This window comes from Salvelinus alpinus, chromosome 10, assembly GCF_045679555.1.
Source record: "Salvelinus alpinus chromosome 10, SLU_Salpinus.1, whole genome shotgun sequence".
In the NCBI taxonomy this organism is placed as follows: domain Eukaryota; kingdom Metazoa; phylum Chordata; class Actinopteri; order Salmoniformes; family Salmonidae; genus Salvelinus; species Salvelinus alpinus.
Window position 1 is genome coordinate 63,064,433 of NC_092095.1, and position 22,177 is coordinate 63,086,609.

General features: G+C 43.8%; 1 protein-coding gene across 2 annotated transcripts in view; it reads right to left on the reverse strand.

Annotated features, from left to right (window-relative positions):
- Positions 1–22,177, reverse strand: part of LOC139532562 (transmembrane protein 131-like) — a 36,399-nt gene that overhangs the window by 8,302 nt on the left and 5,920 nt on the right. Inside the window, exons 4-27 of one of the 2 annotated variants that reach the window (XM_071330339.1) lie at positions 14,716–14,784; positions 12,695–12,815; positions 11,668–11,784; positions 11,132–11,335; positions 10,800–10,950; positions 10,076–10,132; positions 9,763–9,933; positions 9,537–9,645; positions 9,225–9,378; positions 8,789–8,959; positions 8,199–8,309; positions 7,847–7,981; positions 7,264–7,368; positions 6,900–6,986; positions 6,557–6,785; positions 6,239–6,456; positions 5,063–5,172; positions 4,821–4,887; positions 4,559–4,713; positions 2,041–2,183; positions 1,456–1,642; positions 1,136–1,321; positions 711–869; positions 156–565 (exon numbers count right to left, since the gene is read on the reverse strand). In XM_071330339.1, the coding sequence (XP_071186440.1) occupies positions 156–565; positions 711–869; positions 1,136–1,321; positions 1,456–1,642; positions 2,041–2,183; positions 4,559–4,713; positions 4,821–4,887; positions 5,063–5,172; positions 6,239–6,456; positions 6,557–6,785; positions 6,900–6,986; positions 7,264–7,368; positions 7,847–7,981; positions 8,199–8,309; positions 8,789–8,959; positions 9,225–9,378; positions 9,537–9,645; positions 9,763–9,933; positions 10,076–10,132; positions 10,800–10,950; positions 11,132–11,335; positions 11,668–11,784; positions 12,695–12,815; positions 14,716–14,784 (3,626 nt within the window). Of the gene's footprint in view, positions 1–155; positions 566–710; positions 870–1,135; positions 1,322–1,455; positions 1,643–2,040; positions 2,184–4,558; positions 4,714–4,820; positions 4,888–5,062; positions 5,173–6,202; positions 6,457–6,556; positions 6,786–6,899; positions 6,987–7,263; positions 7,369–7,846; positions 7,982–8,198; positions 8,310–8,788; positions 8,960–9,224; positions 9,379–9,536; positions 9,646–9,762; positions 9,934–10,075; positions 10,133–10,799; positions 10,951–11,131; positions 11,336–11,667; positions 11,785–12,694; positions 12,816–14,715; positions 14,785–22,177 lie in introns of both variants that reach the window. The other variant, XM_071330337.1, reaches the window with a different exon arrangement.

Genomic DNA, 22,177 nt, shown 5'->3' on the forward strand with positions numbered 1-22,177 from the left:
CTGAATAAAACCCTGTCAATAATAGGAGTGTTCGTACTGTGTACCGCTGAATGAGTCAGTTGTTAAATAAGCAGGTAATCACATTTTAAGGGCCATCCAAATTCAACACAAAAGCATATGTTTCTCAGGGTTAATACTAATACCCAGGTAGGTACCTTTGCCATGAACTGCATCCTGATTCCCCCCCTCCTCAGCAGACTCTGGTCTGTCCAGGTCTTTATCCATGGTCTCCACCAGGCTCACATAGTCCGAGTCCTCCGAGCTGTGCCGGCGTGGCCCATCTAGGGGATTTCTTCCTGGGGCTGAAGGACCAGCCTGTGAGGGGTGCTGCTGGTTCTCTGGAGCTGGCTGTGGCTGCTTGGGGCTCCGGGCCTTGCGGCTGGCCTGTTGGCCAGAGGAGGGGGTGCTGTCAGAGACTTTGGAGCCTGGCTGGGAGGGGGGGATCGGGGGTTGTGTGGGGCCTCGGTTGTGGCCTCCTCTGGTGTTCCTGCTAGCAGCCCTGGAGGCAGAGCCTGGCATCCCTCGCAGGGAGTTGTGGTTGGCTTCTCCACCGTACCCATTCATACTGGGAGACAAAATACTGAGAAGTTAGTAATTATAGAATAAAATAATATTTACATACTAAACATCTCTGATCAAACCATTTCAGATACTAACGTCAACATATGTCAGAAAGTTTACACAAATTTACATTCAGAAAACAAACTCACTGTGCATCGCTTTGAAGTCGTACTATTTCCCTGAGGTCAAAGGGCCTCCCTGTCTCCATGGAGGTGCTGGATGTTTCGAAACACATGCGTCTCTTGAACGGCTCCCAGATCCCCAGGGCCTCCAGATAGGCCGCTACAATCACCAGAAGAAACATAGAGCTGGGCACAACAGATAGAGGCAACGTTAGTTATCCTTACAGCCTTAGATACAGGGGAAATATCTGTCCAAGAAATGTAGCTAAATAAATGTATTTTGAACATGTAGAAAGGCTGATATGCCAAGATAATTCATGATATATGGGGTGCAACCTATGAGCCTAGTTCTGGATACTGGGCCGCTGAACTAATCTAGGGAACACACGGTCTAGGTGGGGTTCCGCCCATAGAATTATAATGTGTTCTATTTGTGAGGCTCCTCCTCTCACCTCATGATGACAGAGATGATGACATAGAGCTCCAGCTCCCAGTTGGGTCTGGGGAGGACAGCAGCACAGGCGGCCAGCATGTGGTAGGGCAGAGAGGCGTTGAGGGAGAACACAAAGTAAGAGCCTCCGGTGGTGATGAACTTTAACTCCCGGATCACCCTGGAGGCTGTGAAGTCCGGCGTGAACCTGAGAGAGATGAAGAGACATATCAACGTTGGTCATTGGAGGTACTAGTGATTAAACAAAGCAAGCACAAAACAATTGTAGTGATTCATGGGATATTTATCTATCTTTTAACAGCTAGCTATAGGTTTACTTACAATATGACGATTTCTTTCGAAGCATTGGGTTTTAGTGAAAACTCTTGGCAATTAAGGACTTTAAAGCCGAATCCCTCACAGAGACGTCCGTTTATTTCAGTGGATTGAATGTTAATTTCCAGCTGTCCAGTGTTCTCTAACTTAAAGGATTTTCTCAGAGTGACGTTCGGCTCCTTCGACTTCATTTCTGAAACAAGGTTCACAAAGTTAATTAGTCACATACCTCTGACAACTTCCTCTTTCATTCATATCTATTTTTAGCTGCAGAGGGTTGTGTGTCTAGATATCAAATATATAATTTACACAAATACACAAGCATAAACAAACTATCAAAAGGGCTCTGCAAGACTATTCTCAAAGTTCAACCCACCTATTAGTAATGGTTTCCTGTCTGTGGATGCAGGACATCTATAACAAACTAAATTCTAGACCACTCACTGTCAGTGCATGGAGGGATCTACAACAAACTGGATTCTAGACCACTCACTGTCTGTGCATGCAGGGATCTACAACAAACTGGATTCTAGACCACTCACTGTCTGTGCATGCAGGGATCTACAACAAACTTGATTCTAGACCACTCACTGTCTGTGCAGTCCTTCAGTAGAGACTCAGTCATCTTGAACCTGAGGAACCCCCCTGGTCCCGGGGCCTTGCCCCCTACCTTCAGCCTTTCATAGCTGCCCTGACCCTGCACCACCAGGAACTCCATCACCGTTAGGTTGTTCCTGTAGAGACAGAGAGACATACACTTAACAATCAGTAGAACAATAAACAGCCGTTTAGATTTTATTCACACAAACGATATGATTCAAATTGCAATTCATTCATCCACACAACCACCAATATGGCCAAGTCGACAAATGAATTTATCGAGAAAGTTTAAAAAACAGTCAAAGGCTGTAAAAGATATACAGTGGGGCAAAAAAGTATTTAGTCAGCCACCAATTGTGCATGTTCTCCCACCTAAAAAGATGAGAGGCCTGTAATTTTCATCATAGGTACACTTCAACTATGACAGACAAAATGAGAAAAGAAAAATCCAGAAAATCACATTGTAGGATTTTTAATGAATTTATTTGCAAATTATGGTGGAAAATAAGTATTTGGTCACCTACAAACAAGCAAGATTTCTGGCTCTCACAGACCTGTAACTTCTTCTTTAAGAGGCTCCTCTGTCCTCCACTCATTACCTGTATTAATGGCACCTGTTTGAACTTGTTATCAGTATAAAAGACACCTGTCCACAACCTCAAACAGTCACACTCCAAACTCCACTATGGCCAAGACCAAAGAGCTGTCAAAGGACACCAGAAACAAAATTGTAGACCTGCACCAGGCTGGGAAGACTGAATCTGCAATAGGTAAGCAGCTTGGTTTGAAGAAATCAACTGTGGGAGCAATTATTAGGAAATGGAAGACATACAAGACCACTGATAATCTCCCTCGATCAGGGGCTCCATGCAAGATCTCACCCAGTGGGGTCAAAATGATCACAAGAACGGTGAGCAAAAATCCCAGAACCACATGGGGGGGACCTAGTGAATGACCTGCAGAGAGCTGGGACCAAAGTAACAAAGCCTACCATCAGTAACACACTACGCCGCCAGGGACTCAAATCCTGCAGTGCCAGACGTGTCCCCCTGCTTAAGCCAGTACATGTCCAGGCCCGTCTGAAGTTTGCTAGAGAGCATTTGGATGATCCAGAAGAAGATGGGGAGAATGTCATATGGTCAGATGAAACCAAAATATAACTTTTTGGTAAAAACTCAACTCGTCGTGTTTGGAGGACAAAGAATGCTGAGTTGCATCCAAAGAACACCATACCTACTGTGACGCATGGGGGTGGAAACATCATGCTTTGGGGCTGTTTTTCTGCAAAGGGACCAGGACGACTGATCCGTGTAAAGGAAAGAATGAATGGGGCCATGTATCGTGAGATTTTGAGTGAAAACCTCCTTCCATCAGCAAGGGCATTGAAGATGAAACGTGGCTGGGTCTTTCAGCATGACAATGATCCCAAACACACCGCCCGGGCAACGAAGGAGTGGCTTCGTAAGAAGCATTTCAAGGTCCTGGAGTGGCCTAGCCAGTCTCCAGATCAACCCCATAGAAAATCTTTGGAGGGAGTTGAAAGTCCGTGTTGCCCAGCAACAACCCCAAAACATCACTGCTCTAGAGGAGATCTGCATGGAGGAATGGGCCAAAATACCAGCAACAGTGTGTGAAAACCCTTGTGAAGACTTACAGAAAACGTTTGACCTCTGTCATTGCCAACAAAGGGTATATAACAAAGTATTGAGATAAACTTTTGTTATTGACCAAATACTTATTTTCCACCATAATTTGCAGATAAATTCATTAAAAATCCTACAATGTGATTTTCTGGATTTTTTTTTCTCGTTTTGTCTGTCATAGTTGAAGTGTACCTATGATGAAAATTACAGGCCTCTCTCATTTTTTTTTTAAGTGGGAGAACTTGCACAATTGGTGGCTGACTAAATACTTTTTTGCCCCACTGTATGGTCTGACTGCTGACTTCTCTCTGTAACCCTGTAGCTGCTACAGCAACTGGGAGAATATATTGCTCTTCTGCCCGTCCTCCTCAGTCCAACGGAGATATTCATAGCTCAACGTCTCAAATCAGCACCCTGCCCTCAAAGAGGTGCAGATTTTAAGAAGCAACATCAGAGCTTGCCGGAACTTCAGAGTGATCCTGACCTCAAGCAGTTAGCATAAACGGCACCTAGTGGTTAGAGTGTTGGGCCAGTAACCGAAAGTTTGTTAGATCGAATCCTTGAGCTGCCACGGTAAAAATCTGTCGTTCTGCCCCTGAGCAAGGTACTGTTCCTAGGCCGTCATGGTAAATAAGAATTTGTTCTTAACTGACTTGCCTAGTTAAATAAAATCAAAAATAAATAAACACTGTACATTAAAATGGCACACTATCCCCTATATAGTGAACTACATTTGACCACAACCGCCAGAGACGCTGGTCAAAAGTAGTGCACAATATAGGGAACAGGATGCCATTTGGGACACAAACAAGAGACTTATGTAAGAGGACATTTGGTTAAGTCCTACAGGCTATAGGGTAACATGCCTGAGCATAAGCAGAGAGGAAACAGTGTGGTTGCTGACGGGGGAGAATTTCACACGTAGCGACCTCACTTCCTCTGGCTGCAGCATTAGGTTGTAAACGTAGGGTTGTGTCGTCGAGCCCTCGGCAAAGCCTGCGCTGCCTCTGGCCACGGGCGTCTGCAAAGGGGAAGGAGAGAGTCAAGTCTCAAACATTCATTGCGAAATGATTGTATTTGATCAACTGGCACAACACAGGAATAAAAGACAGAGCAAAGTAAACTCACGTGGTTTCTGTGTACCTGGAACTCCATTGTGTCGGGGTTGAAGTGTGGGAGCCGCTCCAGGGAAAACCTGGCATGAAAGAATAATAAGTTAAGACCATAGAAAACCTTCTAGAATTATTTTCTATTCATTCTAACTCTATGGTGGAGAAACCCCATCAGTGTGACATGAAACATCTTGCCAAAAGGGGTGACAGACAAAATGACTATTAGCAAACTACAAGTGCATATTGAAGGCTACTCACATTTGTGCCAGTTTGTGGGTGACGGCCGGGAGGTTGGGATAGAGGGCTAACGGCAGGACTTGGACATAGACAGGAACGTCAGCTGGGTTCTCCAAGACAACCTCTATCTCCTGGCAACAGAAGACTGCTGGTTAGAACAGAAGGCTCAATACAGTAGCATGTACAGGACCCCGAGTTGTTCCTGACTGTGTGACTTGACCAGGAAAACTCTTGGCTCTAGTTATAGCCTTAGTTTAGAGTTGCTCTGGCCACATGGTCAGGGAACCCCCCTGGGCCTGCCAATCTATCCTGAACAAAAATCTAAACGCAACATGTAAAGTGCTGGTACAATGTTTCATGAGCTGAAATAAAAGATCCCAGAAATGTTCTATTAGTAATCATTTCTCCTTTGCCAAGATAATCCATCCACCTGACAGGTGTCAGATCAAGAAGCTCATTAAACAGAATGATCATTACACAGGTGCACCTTGTGCGGGGGACAGTCAAATGTGCAGTTTTGTCACACAACGCAATTCCACAGATGTCTCAAGTTGAGGGAGTGCGCAATTAGCATCTTGACTGCAGGAATGTCCAGCAGAGCTGTTGCCAGATAATTGAATGTTAATTTCTCTACCATAAGCCGCCAGAATTTGCCAGTATGTCAAAACGGCCTTGCAACCACAAACCACATGTAACCATGCTAGCCCAGGACCTCCACATTTGGCTTCCACACCTGTGGGATCGTCTGAGACCAGCCACCCGGACAGCTGATGAAACTGATGAGTATTTCTGTCTGTAATAAAGCCCTTCTGTGGGGAAAACGTATTGATTGGCTGAGCCTGGCTCCTCAGTTGTCCAGTTACGTGAAATCCATAGATTATTGCCCAATTTAAAAAAAAATCTATTGACTGATTTCCTTATATGAACTATAAACTCAGTAAAATCATTGAAATTGTTGCATGTTGCGTTTATATTTTTGTTCAGTATAGTATTCTAAGCTAGACATAGGAAAGATCTCAATTGCATACTCCTCGCGCCCTGTCCCCTCCTCAAAACCCATTAGAGGAGGTTTGGCTTTCTCATCCAATGGGTTTTGAGAGGACGTGAGGAGTATGCAATTGAGATCTTCTCATAGAACAGATGTTAATGAATCCGCCTCACCGATGAGCTGGTGAGGCTGGTGAGAGGGAACAGGACCTGCTGGGAAGAGTTCATGATAGAAGGCCACTTCAGCTGAGCTGACACTCTGGTCTCAATGTTCTTCTGGAGGTCAGCGTTGGCCTCAAACACCGCCTCCGCCATGTGTCCTGAACTATCCTTCAGCGCTTTCCATCGCCGACGGAGCATTTGATACAAATCTACATCCACATCCCACATATCCTCCTGCATTGACAGCCCAGGCGGTCTGCTCTCAGCTGAAAGAAGTTCAAGATGTTTTAATTATTAAGAACAAGTTTGCTAAGTACAGCGCAAACTAACCAGAAACCATTAAAGAATAACGCCAAAAATACTCACATTTCAGAACAAACGGTACTCCCACATAACAGTGGTCGCCACACTGCAAGCTGGCGTCAAAATAAATCTTGGCGACCTTCGACTTGCGTTTGGGTTCCAGCTCGTCCCGGTTGTTCTTCAGTCTCCTGTAGTAGAAACGTGAGTCCTCAGTCAGAGAGTGGATCTGCTGCAGGGTCACCTTCTGAGAGAACGAGCTCACCATGCTTAGACTCTGCTGCACTACTTTACCCTGGGAGGGACAGAAAACACATAGATAATATTATAGAGGCAAAATACATTTTCTTTTTTGATACACTCAAAACAATATAGCAATCTACGACAAGTAATATATAGTTAGTCTAACCGGAAAAGATGGCGGGAGGACAATATGTTTGGGATAGCTGGTCAACGTGCCCACTGCAACGACTGCTTTCACTGGTATCGTTAATATCTGTTTACAGAAGAGGAATGAAAATCACTAACAATTCTTAAACATCACACAGGAGCAATGAACAAACGAATGCATTTTATGTATTGATTTTCGTTTATGTGTGTGTGTCCTTTATTTAACCAGAGAAGTTACGTTGAGATTGACATCTCTATTTCAAGTGAGCCTTGGCCAAATAGAACAATTTCACAAAACTAAAAAACATATATAGTTGCCGTAGCAACTCAAATAGCAGGACTTAGTGACAGTAGCACTTCAACGGGCCAGTTGACAGGTATACCTGGTAGTCTGTTGTGATGTGGATAGCTCCGTCGTAGGCCCCCTCCAGGTCTTTAGCCACCAGGGTGACCCGGAAGGCAGCGTAGTAGCCCGAGGCTAGGATCACCTGCAGGTGGAACAACAGAGCCATCAGTCAGCCTCCTGATTTCCATCTACTTTACCTGCTGCTCTGACACAAGGCCACTTTGTTGGTGTTTCCTAGCAGATGAACACAGCATTTTGTAGTTATCTATACACACCTCCTTTCTACTCCATCTGTACAGGACCATGAGAGTGCTCACATAGAAAATATGTATGGGCGGCAGGTAGCCTAGTGGTTAAGAGGTTGGGCCAGTAACAGAAAGGTTGCTGGTTTGAATCCCCGACTAAGTGAAAATGTGATTGTCCCACCAAGCTATGTTAAGATGAATGCCTGAGTCACTCTGGATGACACGAACATGTTTAAAAAATAAACTAATATTTCAAGGAAAAGAAAATGGAGAGAACATATATTTCATAGCAGGCTTTAATGACATCCATTATCTCCAACCAAGTACCGCTAGATTCTGCCAGTCCAGGGACAGTAGTAGTTGTGATGCTGTTACCGTTTTGTGAGGAGAAGCTGAGGCGCTGTGTAGCTCTCTGGTCTTGGACAGCACCGTGGTTCTGTTGCCTCTCTCTATCTTCAACAGCTCCACACTCAGACTCTCTCCTGTCAGCAGCCACGGCTGGATCACCAGCTGTACGAGTGAGTGAGTGAGAAAATGACTCGTGTCCTTTTCCGTCACACTAATCCAATCTGTTTTCAAACAAGTTGAGGTGAAGGAGAGATACTAGGTAGCCACCTCTAGTGAAGCATTGAAATAGTTACCCATGGTTACGCATGCATTCAAAAAGAGCTGTACTGCTTTATTATGGGATGTCTACAGAGCAGAGGGGTGTTGAGGGTGAGCCCACCTCGATGGGGTTGCTGTTGACAACCACAAACAGGATGCTGCTGGTGTCTGTAGCGCTGAGAACACCAAAGTCCAGGAAGTTCTCTTGCAGACTGGGCGGCAGGACAAAGGGCTGTTGGGAGGAAGAGAAAAATTAGAGTATATTGTTATGATATGGGGGCCAGGTTAGTATTAGGACATGCACCAACACCCTATCCAGGGTACACTTCCACACACCATTCCTCCAGGGGGCAGCAGGAACCTTGTTCAGCCAGGTTGATAAGCATATCAGGTGATCGTCAGTTAGTGTCCCAGCTTGCAAGACGTGATTCTGCTGGTTGGTTTGGTGGCCCTGAGGCCTTTCGTTTTGATTTGAAATCTTTCGTTTAGGTATGCCCGTTCAGAATTTTCCTTTTTGCACATATTTATGTTTAGTCACCATCTGAACAAATGATAATCTGCCTAGACTGGCGACCAAGAGGTCAAGTTCTAGTTATGGGTTTCGTAACAATATGCATTTGCAGGTGTTTCCCCCACAATGTACTTGAGTGTGTGAAGGATTTCATTTGTGTGTGTACACTATTTCCCCAGTGTGTGTGTGTGTTGCAGTACCTCCAGGAATCCAGTGTAGGCGCGGACGGGGAGGTGGAACTTGGAGGCGTTGGTGACCAGCAGGATGTTGCTGTCGATGTGATTGGAGGGCCGGACGGGCTGGAAGTAGAGGGAGAAGATGTAGCGAGACTCCTGAGGGGGGATCAACACCGGCTCACTGAAGTTCTGCACCTGAGGAGGAGAACACGGGACCGTTCATATATACGCTGCCACCTTAGGACACACTCAGAGGACAACAGAGCGGTTCAACACGTTTAATACTTAACAAACCAAAGTCCCCTCAGGGATTAATAAAGTAGCTAGTTCTTATCTTAAGACTTGAGGGTCGTGATTAGTAATTGTATTTAAGCTGGGTTGGAACAAAAGCCTGCAAGCTTTGAGTTGGCCAACAGCAACAGGCCTCTGGAACACGATACAGTTCATAACAGTTACTCACTAAGAACATGGTCTTGGCTTCATCTGGAAGGGACACGTCATGGATGCGGATGGCAAAGTGGAAGGTGTTGGTGAGGTGGATGGGCTTGACCACTGGCTCTAACACACTGTCTCTGATGTGGAACAATGTGACCGTATGGTCAAACCCCAAATACCTGACACAGAGATGGAGAGGAGAGTTAGTGGAGACGTTTCAAATGTACCGAAATTGTGTAATAGTGATTCGTTAAAGTAAAAAAAATTATAAAAATACTTCTCTTTTCACTGGTTAAATAAACTACTTGTCATTGGTCAAGGAAACAGAAAAACCTACCCATCTAGAACTTCAGCTAGGTATGGGATTTCAAGTTTGGAGTAGCTTTTCTCTTTCGCTTTTACTGTTATTTTACCAGAGGACTGGGAAGCTTTTTGAACTTTCGATGCTGGAAATCAAAAAAACAAAACCGTGTCAAAACAGGTTGGAACAAAAAGGCAGAGGTGCAATATGCAGGAGAAATTCCAGAAGGTATGGGGAGTACTGAGCAATATAGCTCACTTACCATCAAAACTAATACTGGCGACTTTGGTGTATCTATGTTCTCCAGCTTTTAGCGTGATGGCCTTGAAGTCTATTGTGATGGCATCGTTTGACGGCGTTGCTCGAACGCTCATTATTTGCACATCTTTTGCTCCGGAATTGAGAAGATGCAAATTCAACTGCTTTGGTCGATCTGTAAAACGTTCAACAGAAAATACAATAAACTAATCAAATCACCCAAGAATCATTTTGAAACGTCCAAATCACTCAAATATTTGACGAAAGCCTGACCCATTGGAGAATGAGGGTATAAACGTGAAGTGAACACAGCACACCTTGTGAGCGTAGCGTTCCAAAGTCCAACATTTCTATTGAGGAGTAGATTCCTGGTGCTGAGGACAAAGACACACAGGATCAGGAGATGTCTCAATCAGCCAGTCACAGATAAGTATAGAAGTATTACTATTGGAAATGTATGGTGAGGCGTTGCTATTGGAAACATTGTTATTGGAAACGTATGGTGTGAGGCGTTGCTATTGGAAACATTGTTATTGGAAACGTATGGTGTGAGGCGTTGCTATTGGAAACATTGTTATTGGAAATGTATGGTGAGGCGTTGCTATTGGAAACATTGTTATTGGAAACGTATGGTGTGAGGCGTTGCTATTGGAAACATTGTTATTGGAAACGTATGGTGTGAGGCGTTGCTATTGGAAACATTGTTATTGGAAACGTATGGTGTGAGGCGTTGCTATTGGAAACATTGTTATTGGAAACATATGGTGTGAGGCGTTGCTATTGGAAACATTGTTATTGGAAACATATGGTGTGAGGCGTTGCTATTGGAAACATTGTTATTGGAAACGTATGGTGTGAGGCGTTGCTATTGGAAACATTGTTATTGGAAACGTATGGTGTGAGGCGTTGCTATTGGAAACATTGTTATTGGAAACGTATGGTGTGAGGCGTTGCTATTGGAAACATTGTTATTGGAAACATATGGTGTGAGGCGTTGCTATTGGAAACATATGGTGTGAGGCATTGCTATTGGAAACGTACCCGAGGTGACCTCCACCTCTACAGGCAGGATGATGAACTCGTCCTGGTTGGAGGCGTTTGTTTTGATTCTGATGAAGGCCGTGTGGTTGTCTGCGTCTCTCGACGAGAAACTGGCTCTCATCACCCCCTTCGTCTCAAACGGGGGAATCTCCTGACAACCACACAGGAAGAAAGAACAGAAAAGACATGTTTAGTCCTTCTATTCAGGGGTCAAGTAGTTGCCCAATTAAAATTCCGTTCTGGTCAGGTATTTGTCTCAATTCCAATTCTAATGGTGTAGAAGTAACAGGATAATAATCTAAAAGCCTCCGACTGTCCTGATCTATACACACCCACAGATGGTGCGTTCCTCCCTGCTGCCCTGTGGGGAGCTCCAGGTGCAGGTCTCCTCCACTAGAGTACATCTCCACTACCTGCAGTGGCTCACTGTGTGGGTTGTGGATGTTTATGAGTGGAGAGAAGCTGCTGTTGACTGGGACTCGGGCCCCGATGAACGGCCGCAGCCTGTAGGGGTTGGGGATGCCCACACCAAACACCTGCAGGGGATAAGACACCAACAACATGAGACTCATGATCTACAGCAGGAACCTACAGCAAGGACCTACAGCAGGGACTAAGACTGAGGATCACAGTGTCAACTGGTTTCCAAGTGGCAGGCAAGGGAGAAAACCAGCAGAAAATGCAACCCACAAAGGATCCTTATATACAGTGTCCAGGAACACACCTCCAGTAGACAGACATATTACAGAATTATTAGTATACATAGTGACACATTATGTAAACATACACATATGACATGTAAACACTCCGTGATAAATTATTAGTATAGATATGACATGATTCCTTAAACATATGTATTCATACACACCTGATATGTAAACACTCCATGATGCGAGGTATTAATAAATAAAGTATTCTCTACATTTCCTACTACTCGAGCGAGGAAGACCACATCAAACGACGTATTCCCCCCTGGTGGAATTATCTACAGGGAGAGAAGAGAAGGGATGGGATGAATTAACTGGAGAGAAAGAATACAACAATTATCCAATCAAAAGATTGGAATCAAAAGGTCGAGCTACTTTTGGAACTGTAAATGTAACCAACCAATTAAGACCAGTCTTGGGTGTGATAAAGCAGTAAACATGAAGATTCTTGTCATGATGCCATAGATCGTTTTATAAGATACTGGAAGACAGCCAGACAATCAAATCTCTTTAACAATAACATTTTTTAAAGATCAGGTGGAAAGAGGGTGTATTTTGCTCCAGCCAACATGCTTCCTTATTTGACTTGATTTTCCTGCTCTACTCTCAGGACTCAAACATGCTGAGCAGCAGTCACACCATTCACCATCTCCTCTGCTCAGGAGTGCACTGGATTCAAAGCTGTTATGAGTTTTACAATTCAGTTAAAAGTCCCAAGATGGCAGAATGTTGACAGTTGAGCACGTGCCTCTTGTTTTCAAAAAGTACAAAACCAGCACATGATACCCATAACAGCCAGGTCACATAGTCAGACTGACAGGCAGGGGAATCGGAATGGCCGGATAAATGAGCTTCTGTCCACCGACAAACACAGGGCTTATTCTTTCAGCCTTTGAACAAGCCATGCGTATGCCTGTAGAAGAGGAGACACCTCAAGACAGGAGACATCGGCTGTGTCCCAAACCAAAAGGAAGCTAGCTGCCTACCTGCCTGCTGCCTGCTCCAAAAGGACCTACATTTGTAGGTAGCACTTTCCTCAGTAGGTAACTGACATTTAAGATGAAATTGGTAGGCAGCATTTAAAGGTGCCTTGGGATTGTGACACGCCAATTTTGACATCCTGCCTTGAAATGCTGCATCTTTGTGGAATGGGACACAGCCATAGGATTATACTTATTAGCTACTCACCCTGTTTTGAAAGAATGATGCATGAAAATGTGCAGTTGTTGCTGATATAGATATCAAGCTTATTTCCTCTGCACTAGGATTGTGCAAATAAACTTTCTCCATTTTTGGCATTCCAACAGGCCTGGGAACAGGAAAAGAAACAATGTTGTGAAAGCTGTCGCACAAACATAGCTGTCGCACCAACATATAGCTGTCAGAAACACAGCCGTCAGAAACATATAGGCCTAATGGGGTCAAATGGAGTCTCAAAGAAAATCTGTTTTATTTCCATTTCCTTGTCTCTCCTAACAGATGTTGATAAAACGATCATGCTCCAGGAGCCCTCCTCTTAACTGTGGAAATACTCAGCAGATAAGAGCACGTTTAAAACGTATCAATGCCAAGTTGTCAAATGATCTGAGAGGGTGATGCACAGAATGTAAATCTCAACAAAGTGACAGGAAGAAAATAAACAGAATAGTTGATGGTTGAATTTGTCCCATTTCACACATGTACAAGTCTGTATTATCAAATTGTATTGGTCGCATACACATATTTAGCAGATGTTATTGCGGGTGTAGCGAAATGCTTGTTAAACTAGGGCTGAGCGATATGGCCAAAATATCATATGTTATTTTCCAAATTTGACAGTATTTTATGTTTTTGATTAATAAAAGTTCTACATTTGCTTTATGAGTAGTGTGTGACCCTACAGTTGCAACACATATATTCAAAATTATTTCAAATGGGTCTTTCTCCATTCTGATTGGTTTATACTGTTCAATTCAACCTAAAATAATTTCTAGCATTTCCATCAATTTCTGCATTTCCTGGACTCATTTGAGATCATTTCCACACTGCCATGATATGGGCAAAAATACCAGGCCTTATTTTTAACCAAATGTTGCAATTGTGATTTAGATCAAAACACTTGGGTGAACTTTTAGAATCATGGAAAAAATAATGTTTATTATAATTCTATAGTTAGAATATAAATAATAGTGGGCACTTTGAATACAGTGTTGTTTGACATGACAACAAATTAAAATGCCATGGACGAGTTATTGTGACAGGGTAGGAACCAAAGTGATGTTCAGTGTTTCCTTGGGGACCCTATAATCTTTGGCTACATTAAATCTTTATTCATATAGCCAACATTCATTCTTTGCCTATTCCTCTTTGATTTAGAAGATACTGTTGCACAAACAACATGCTGATTTAAGCCTCAACCAGTACTGGTATCAGGCTGTATTAGCTAGCTACGTTTGCTCTGACTCAGTACTTTTATTAGCTGGCTAACACGATTTAGCTTAAGTTGCTAAGAAAATACAAACTAGCTGTTTGCAGATGTAAGAATCAAACAAATAATGTAATTATAGAACGCTTGTGGATTTATATTAAGATCAAAGTGGCAACATCGTTGGCATCAACATTGTTGCATATGCTGCGTTGACCATGCAGTCTGAACGAAAGTGTCGTGGTCAAGCAATAACAAATGCACTCCTTGAGTGACAGGGGGTGGGACTAGGTCTGTGTGGAAAGCAGCATGGAGAGAGAGAGGAGAGGGATGACTCAAGTAGAGGAGTAAACTATAAAAATGGACGTTACACACACACGGCGTATCACATTTAACAAACCAAACATTCAAATACAGTTATAGAAGGTAAAGTGAAAACCCAAACCGGTCTGTGCATAAATACCGGTATATAGTAAAATACAGTCTACCGCCCAGCCCTATGTTAAACACATGTGTGTCCACATGTGTGGAAATGTGTTTTTGTTACATATCCCAACTCTCCCTGAGACACCCTCGGAGAGTGGGGTGAGACAGCCTCGGGGAGTGGGGTCACGGCCAGGGTCTGCCATTATCAACGGCGACCCAGGAGCAATTAGAGTTAAGTGCCTTGCTCAAGGGCACACTGACAGATGGTTCACCTTGTTGGCTTGGGGATTCGAACTAGCTACCTTCACGGTTACTGGCCCAACGCTCTAAGCGCTAGGCTACTTGCAGGTGTATCTGTAGGTAGAGGAAGTTAACTCACTGTTCATGGAAGTCCAGCATTGGCGGCTCAAAGCGTATGGGCCTGCTGTTCCCTCTTTGTAAGGGTGAGCTGTGGGAGAAAAAAGAGGAACCATAGTGAGGAAGAGAAGGGAAACAAGGACAACTTTTCATTAATGCTGCAGTCCTACTTCCTATTGCCTAACATGTAAAAAAAAGTGTGTGTGTGTAATGCAAATCAGGTTAACATGTAAAAGCTCAGGGCAACCGCCAAAACAAGACAGGAAACCTGCCAAACCCGCTTTGCAAAAACAAGTGATCTACTGCAAGGTTGTTTCCCCTATATCATTTTGACTGACTATGAGTACATATTGTAATTTCCCCCAAAAACAGTTTTTGCAAAGAAAATTGAAGTCAGAGATATGCATTAAACAGATGTCATTGCATGTGTATTCAGCTCAGACAAACAAGATATTTCCATGAGAAACAAGGCACCCAAAAGGGAAACCGCTCCCTGCACACGCCACAGACAGTATGACTTCACTGAACAACAAGTATAAGCCGACAGCACACAGGCAAGTCATAAAAAGGTGTCACTGTGGATCCATGACCAATGTTATGCAATGTCAGGAACTCATTTGCTTCTTAAGTAGGAGTGCAACAAGGAATATGTTTTATTATTCCTTGTATTCCAAGGCCTACACTTGGAATACAAATGAATTCTATGAAGTCATAGTTGTACATTACAACTTAGTTGTGCTACTACTGTGGTCTTGTGTGTTCTAAGAGAGCGAGGCGGAAAAGAACTGCACATGCTCTTAATGTCGCTATGGGAGATTGACCTTCAACTGGGTAAATCACACACACCCCTCTGTCTGTATGTTTGTGTGTTTACAGAGGAGCTCTACAACCAACCAGACCTCTCTCAGAATGACTCTTCCACTCCTGCATTTTGCAGCGTTTATAATTGTGTTTGAACATACATTTGCAGGTGGCGAACAATGCAGACGGTGTTCAGCTTATATTAATTGTAGATCATATTATTTACAATGTAAACAGAGGTAGATTCCCTGTAGTTTTCCCTCTATAGCTTCAGAGTACAAACAAAGCCACATCATGCGTTGTTTAATGGTCATAATGGGCCACTGACTGACTGAAAAAGGCCCCCGTGGAACAGTCAATCACTCGAAATTCTTGAGGTTTCAAAATGCAAATACTAGGACATCGCTTTTCTGCGTGGCGTGCATTGGCCAACTTCTGATGTAGACTGAATGTTTTTTTAAGCAATGTCAGCAGATAGATAGATGGGAGGCTTGGCGGTGTTAGTTCGCCGTGGGTGGAGAAGAGGTGCGACGTTTAGCCTATAAAAATAGGAACAGATGCATTGTCAGTCAGCATCGTGACTAAAAAGCCACAAGCCATTTCCTGTTCCAACTAAGCAACTGAACAACGCAAAAGTCTCTTCTGCATATTATAGAGATTGTCTAGAGAACTTTAAACCTGCTGAATGCTGGCCAGGGGATAAAGTGAATCAGATAATGAATCTTCTGCATATTGTAGAGAAATGTAAAAGAAACCTAATGATACTGGCTGCTAGCCAGAAGAGGTGGAACCATGATAGACACCTATTGCATTATATATAATAACTGGTGTGACGTCTAAGCAACGGAAAGACAAAAATTAAACGGAGAAAGGTTAATAAAATTAAGAAAACAGATTAACCACATGTTACTAAATCTAATCTTGGCCTCAACATGATGCTGACTAGACAATGAATAACTACTATTTACAAGCTGAACACTACTCATCATCTGGAGAGAAAATACATAAGCCACTGTGTTATTTCATGCTTTTGTGGTCAATCAGTCCTTGGTGTTGTGGACAGAAACCTCAAGTCAAAGTGAAAGGAAAATTGCCAGGCTTGCATATTTAACTTGTCTAGTTAAATAAAGGTTAAATAAAAGTTAACCATGAGGGCTCTTTCAACTGAATCGAAACTGATCTAAATAGCCAAAGCAGAACTTTGCTAAATTGCTAAATCTGTAGTGCTGGAAAAGTTGTGTCTTGATAAACCATTTGTGAGATAATCTTCAGAGATTAATGACGAAGAGCAAACACGGCATCTCAGCTGTTAGAAACAGTAGACCAGACACTCTGGTGTAATAGAACAGGCACCTGCAGCCGTACCAGACAATAACCACAACATAAGGCTCTTCTGAACACCGCCTGCATTCTCATACACACATGCTGCCTTGGAGTCTGGACATTGACCTTCATTATCAAGTCAGACTTTAAAAAGACACATGCATACACAAGACACAATCCATTCACCACCTTGCTTTTCCATTTGTATTGATCTCTCAATTGAATTCCTTGCTCTTCAAGCAATTCAATTTATGCAGAGAGACCATTCAGTGCCATTCCATTTCATTTTATAATTAAATTAATTTCTATACCTTTGGGACATCACTTCCTTCAACTGGGTTATACCAACTTCCTCCAATCTAAGCACTGGTTTAACCCAACACTTCTAGATAAGAGAGCTATAAACATAATTGCCCTTAGGGATGTTTACACAAACAATGGAGAGGAATCAAGTCAACTAAGAGGACAAAGGTGAACAGAGAGGGAGGCGTGAGGGGACTCCATTGGCATCGATATGAGCTGTTGCTATTAGGGCCTATCAGAATGAATACATAAAAAATAAAATGCAACATGGGGGGGAAAAAAAAGGTGTTGGTCCCATGTTTCATGAGCTGAAATAAAAGATCCCAGAAATGTTCCATACGCACAAAAAGCTTATTTCTTTCAAATTGTGTGCACAATTTAATTTTTTTATTTTATTTTATTTTTTATTTAACCTTTATTTAACCAGGTAGGCAAATTGAGAACACGTTCTCATTTACAATTGCGACCTGGCCAAGATAAAGCAAAGCAGTTCGACACATACAACAACACATAGTTACACATGGAGTAAAACAAACATATAGTCAATGATACAGTGAAAAAAAATAAGTCTATATACAATGTGAGCAAGTGAGGTGAGATAAGGGAGGTGAAGGCAAACAAATATATGTATAAATAAATAAAAATATAAAAAGGCCATGGTGGCGAAGTAAATACAACACAGCAAGTAAAATAAAACTAAAAACACTGGAATGGTTGGTTTGCAGTGGAAGAAAGCGCAAAGTAGAGACAGAAATAATGGGGTGCAAAGGAGCAAAATAAATAAATAAATACAGTAGGTAAAGAGGTAGTTGTTTGGGCTAAATTATAGATGGGCTATGTACAGGTGCAGTAATCTATGAGCTGCTCTGACAGCTGGTGCTTAAAGCTAGTGAGGGAGATAAGTGTTTCCAGTTTCAGAGATTTTTGTAGTTCGTTCCAGTCATTGGCAGCAGAGAACTGGAAGGAGAGGCGGCCAAAGGAAGAATTGGTTTTGGGGGTGACCAGAGAGATAAACCTGCTGGAGCGCGTGCTACAGGTAGGTGTTGCTATGGTGACCAGCGAGCTGAGATAAGGGGGGACTTTACCTAGCAGGGTCTTGTAGATGACCTGGAACCAGTGGGTTTGGCGACGAGTATGAAGCGAGGGCCAGCCAACGAGAGTGTACAGGTCGCAGTGGTGGGTAGTATATGGGGCTTTGGTGACAAAACGGATGGCACTGTGGTAGACTGCATCCAATTTATTGAGTAGGGTTTTGGAGGCTATTTTGTAAATGACATCACCGAAGTCGAGGATCGGTAGGATGGTCAGTTTTACAAGGGTATGTTTGGCAGCATGAGTGAAGGATGCTTTGTTGCGGAATAGGAAGCCAATTCTAGATTTAACTTTGGATTGGAGATGTTTGATGTGAGTCTGGAAGGAGAGTTTACAGTCTAACCAGACACCTAGGTATTTGTAGTTGTCCACATATTCTAGGTCAGAGCCGTCCAGAGTAGTGATGTTGGACAGGCGGGCAGGTGCAGGCAGCGATCGGTTGAAGAGCATGCATTTAGTTTTACTTGTATTTAAGAGCAATTGGAGGCCACGGAAGGAGAGTTGTATGGCATTGAAGCTCGCCTGGAGGGTTGTTAACACAGTGTCAAAAGAAGGGCCAGAAGTATACAGAATAGTGTCGTCTGCGTAGAGGAGGATCAGAGAATCACCAGCAGCAAGAGCGACATCATTGATGTATGCAGAGAAGAGAGTCGGTCCAAGAATTGAACCCTGTGGCACCCCCATGGAGACTGCCAGAGGCCCGGACAACAGACCCTCCGATTTGACACACTGAACTCGATCAGAGAAGTAGTTGGTGAACCAGGCGAGGCAATCATTAGAGAAACCAAGGCTGTCGAGTCTGCCGATGAGGATGTGGTGATTGACAGAGTCAAAAGCCTTGGCCAGGTCAATGAATACGGCTGCACAGTATTGTTTCCTATCGATGGCGGTTAAGATATCGTTTATGACCTTGAGCGTGGCTGAGGTGCACCCATGACCAGCTCTGAAACCAGATTGCATAGCGGAGAAGGTATGGTGGGATTCGAACTGGTCGGTAATCTGTTTGTTGACTTGGCTTTCGAAGACCTTAGAAAGGCAGGGTAGGATAGATATAGGTCTGTAGCTGTTAGGGTCAAGAGTGTCCCCCCCTTTGAAGAGGGGGATAACCGCAGCTGCTTTCCAATCTTTGGGAATCTCAGACGACACGAAAGAGAGGTTGAAAAGGCTAGTAATAGGGGTGGCAACAATTTCAGCAGATAGTTTTAGAAAGAGTCCAGATTATCTAGCCCGGCTGATTTGTAAGGGTCCAGATTTTGCAGCTCTTTTAGAACATCAGCTGTCTGTATTTGGGAGAAAGAGAAATGGGGAAGGCTTGGGCGAGTAGCAGAGGGGAGGGCAGTGCTGTTGTCCGGGGTGGGGGTAGCCAGGTGGAAAGCATGGCCAGCCGTAGAAAAATGCTTATTGAAATTCTCAATTATAGTGGATTTGTCGGTGGTGACAGTGTTTCCTATCTTCAGAGCAGTTGGAAGCTGGGAGGAGGTGTTCTTATTCTCCATGGACTTTACAGTGTCCCAGAACTTTTTTGAATTTGTGTTGCAGGAAGCAAATTTCTGCTTGAAAAAGCTAGCCTTGGCTTTTCTAACTGCCTGTGTATACTGGTTTCTAGCTTCCCTGAAAAGTTGCATATCACGGGGGCTGTTCGATGCTAATGCAGAACGCCATAGGATGTTTTTCTGTTGGTTAAGGGCAGTCAGGTCAGGAGAGAACCAAGGGCTATATCTGTTCCTGGTTCTAAATTTCTTGAATGGGGCATGCTTATTCAAGATGGTGAGGAAGGCATTTTTAAAAAATGTCCAGGCATCCTCTACTGACGGGATGAGATCAATATCCTTCCAGGATTCCTCGGCCAGGTCGATTAGAAAGGCCTGCTCGCTGAAGTGTTTCAGGGAGCGTTTGACAGTGATGAGTGGAGGTCGTTTGACCGCTGACCCATTACGGATGCAGGCAATGAGGCAGTGATCGCTGAGATCTTGGTTGAAAACAGCAGAGGTGTATTTGGAGGGCAAGTTAGTTAGGATGATATCTATGAGGGTACCCGTGTTTACGGAATTGGGGTGGTACCTGGTAGGTTCATTGATAATTTGTGTGAGATTGAGGGCATCAAGCTTAGATTGTAGGGTGGCTGGGGTGTTAAGCATGTTAAAATTTAGGTCGCCTAGCAGCACGAGCTCTGAAGATAGATGGGGGGCAATCAGTTCACATATAGTGTCCAGAGCACAGCTGGGGGCAGAGGGTGGTCTATAGCAGGCGGCAACGGTGAGAGACTTGTTTTTAGAGAGGTGGATTTTTAAAAGTAGAAGTTCAAATTGTTTGGGAACAGACCTGGATAGTAAAACAGAACTCTGCAGGCAATCTTTGCAATAGATTGCAACACCGCCCCCTTTGGCCGTTCTATCTTGTCTGAAAATCTTGTAGTTGGGGATGAAAATGTCAGAATTTTTGGTGGTCTTTCTAAGCCAGGATTCAGACACGGCTAAAACATCCGGGTTGGCAGAGTGTGCTAAAGCAGTGAACAAGACAAACTTAGGGAGGAGGCTTCTAATGTTAACATGCATGAAGCCAAGGCTATTACGGTTACAGAAGTCATCAAAAGAGAGCGCCTGGGGAATAGGAGTGGAGCTAGGTACTGCAGGGCCTGGATTCACCTCTACATCACCAGAGGAACAGAGGAGGAGTAGGATAAGGGTACGGCTAAAAGCTATGAGAATTGGTCGTCTAGAACTTCTAGAGCAGAGAGTAAAAGGAAGTTTCTGGGGGCGATAAAATAGCTTAAAGGAATAATGTACAGACAAAGGTATGGTAGGATGTGAATACAGTGGAGGTAAACCTAGGTATTGAGTGATGATGAGAGAGATATTGTCTCTAGAAACATCATTGAAACCAGGTGATGTCATCGCATATGTGGGTGGTGGAACTGTGAGGTTGGATATGGTATAGTGGTCAGGGCTAGAGGCCCTACAGTGAAATAAGCCAATAAACACTAACCAGAACAGCAATGGACAAGGCATATTTACATTAAGGAGAGGCATGCTTAATCGAGTGATCAATTAGGGTCCAGTGAGTAGAGGTTGGTTGGGGTCACGGCGATCCAGACAGCTGGCCGGGTAGATGGCTATCGGTAGCAAGATAGCATAGTATGGAAGTCTGTTTGTAGATACCTCGTGCGTTTCCGTCGGTAGGTTAGTGGGGTTCCGTGTGGTAGAGGGGATCAATCCAAATTGGCAAAATAGATATAGTGACCCAAGAAAAAAAAAATAATAATAATAATAATAATAATAATAATTGTCCGATATACTTATTCAGATAGCAGCCGATAAGACAGCTAACGGTTAGCGGGCCCCAGATGAGCGTTCAGGTAACGTCGGGACGGAGGTGCCAGTTGGATAACTCCCTCGGGCAGATAACGTCGGCAGTCAGTCGTGAAGGCCCGGTGAGGCTCCGTATCTGCAGCAACAACAAAAACAACAAAAAAAAACGGGTCCGGATAGGTGGCTGTAGCCCAGGAATGGCTGATGGAACTCCTCAACTGGCTAGCTCCGGAATGATTTGAGTTTGCTCCGGGATCGACGTAAGCCAGTAGTCACACGGTTTGCAGCTAGCTAGCTGCAAATGTCCAGAGCCTGCAGCTGAAATCCGGGGAAACTGAGAGAAAAAAAGTCCCGGAATGCTCCGGTCCGAGTCGCGTTGCACAAAAGTGCCGGTAGATTATCGAGCTAAAGGAATAGCTGATGACCACAAAACGTGGGCAGCTGAAACACCAACGCTAGCCAGCAGACCGGCTAATTTCTGGGCAGCTACAGATTAGCTTCTGGCTAGCTATCGGATAGCTTCTGGTTAGCTTTCTGGCTAGCTTCTGAATTAGCCCCTGGCTAGCTTCCACGGTGGTTTTTCAGATTTGAGGTAAATAATACTTTTTTGTAATTGGTGAAGCGTGTTGCAGGAAAGCTTTTGCAGGGAAGCTTTTG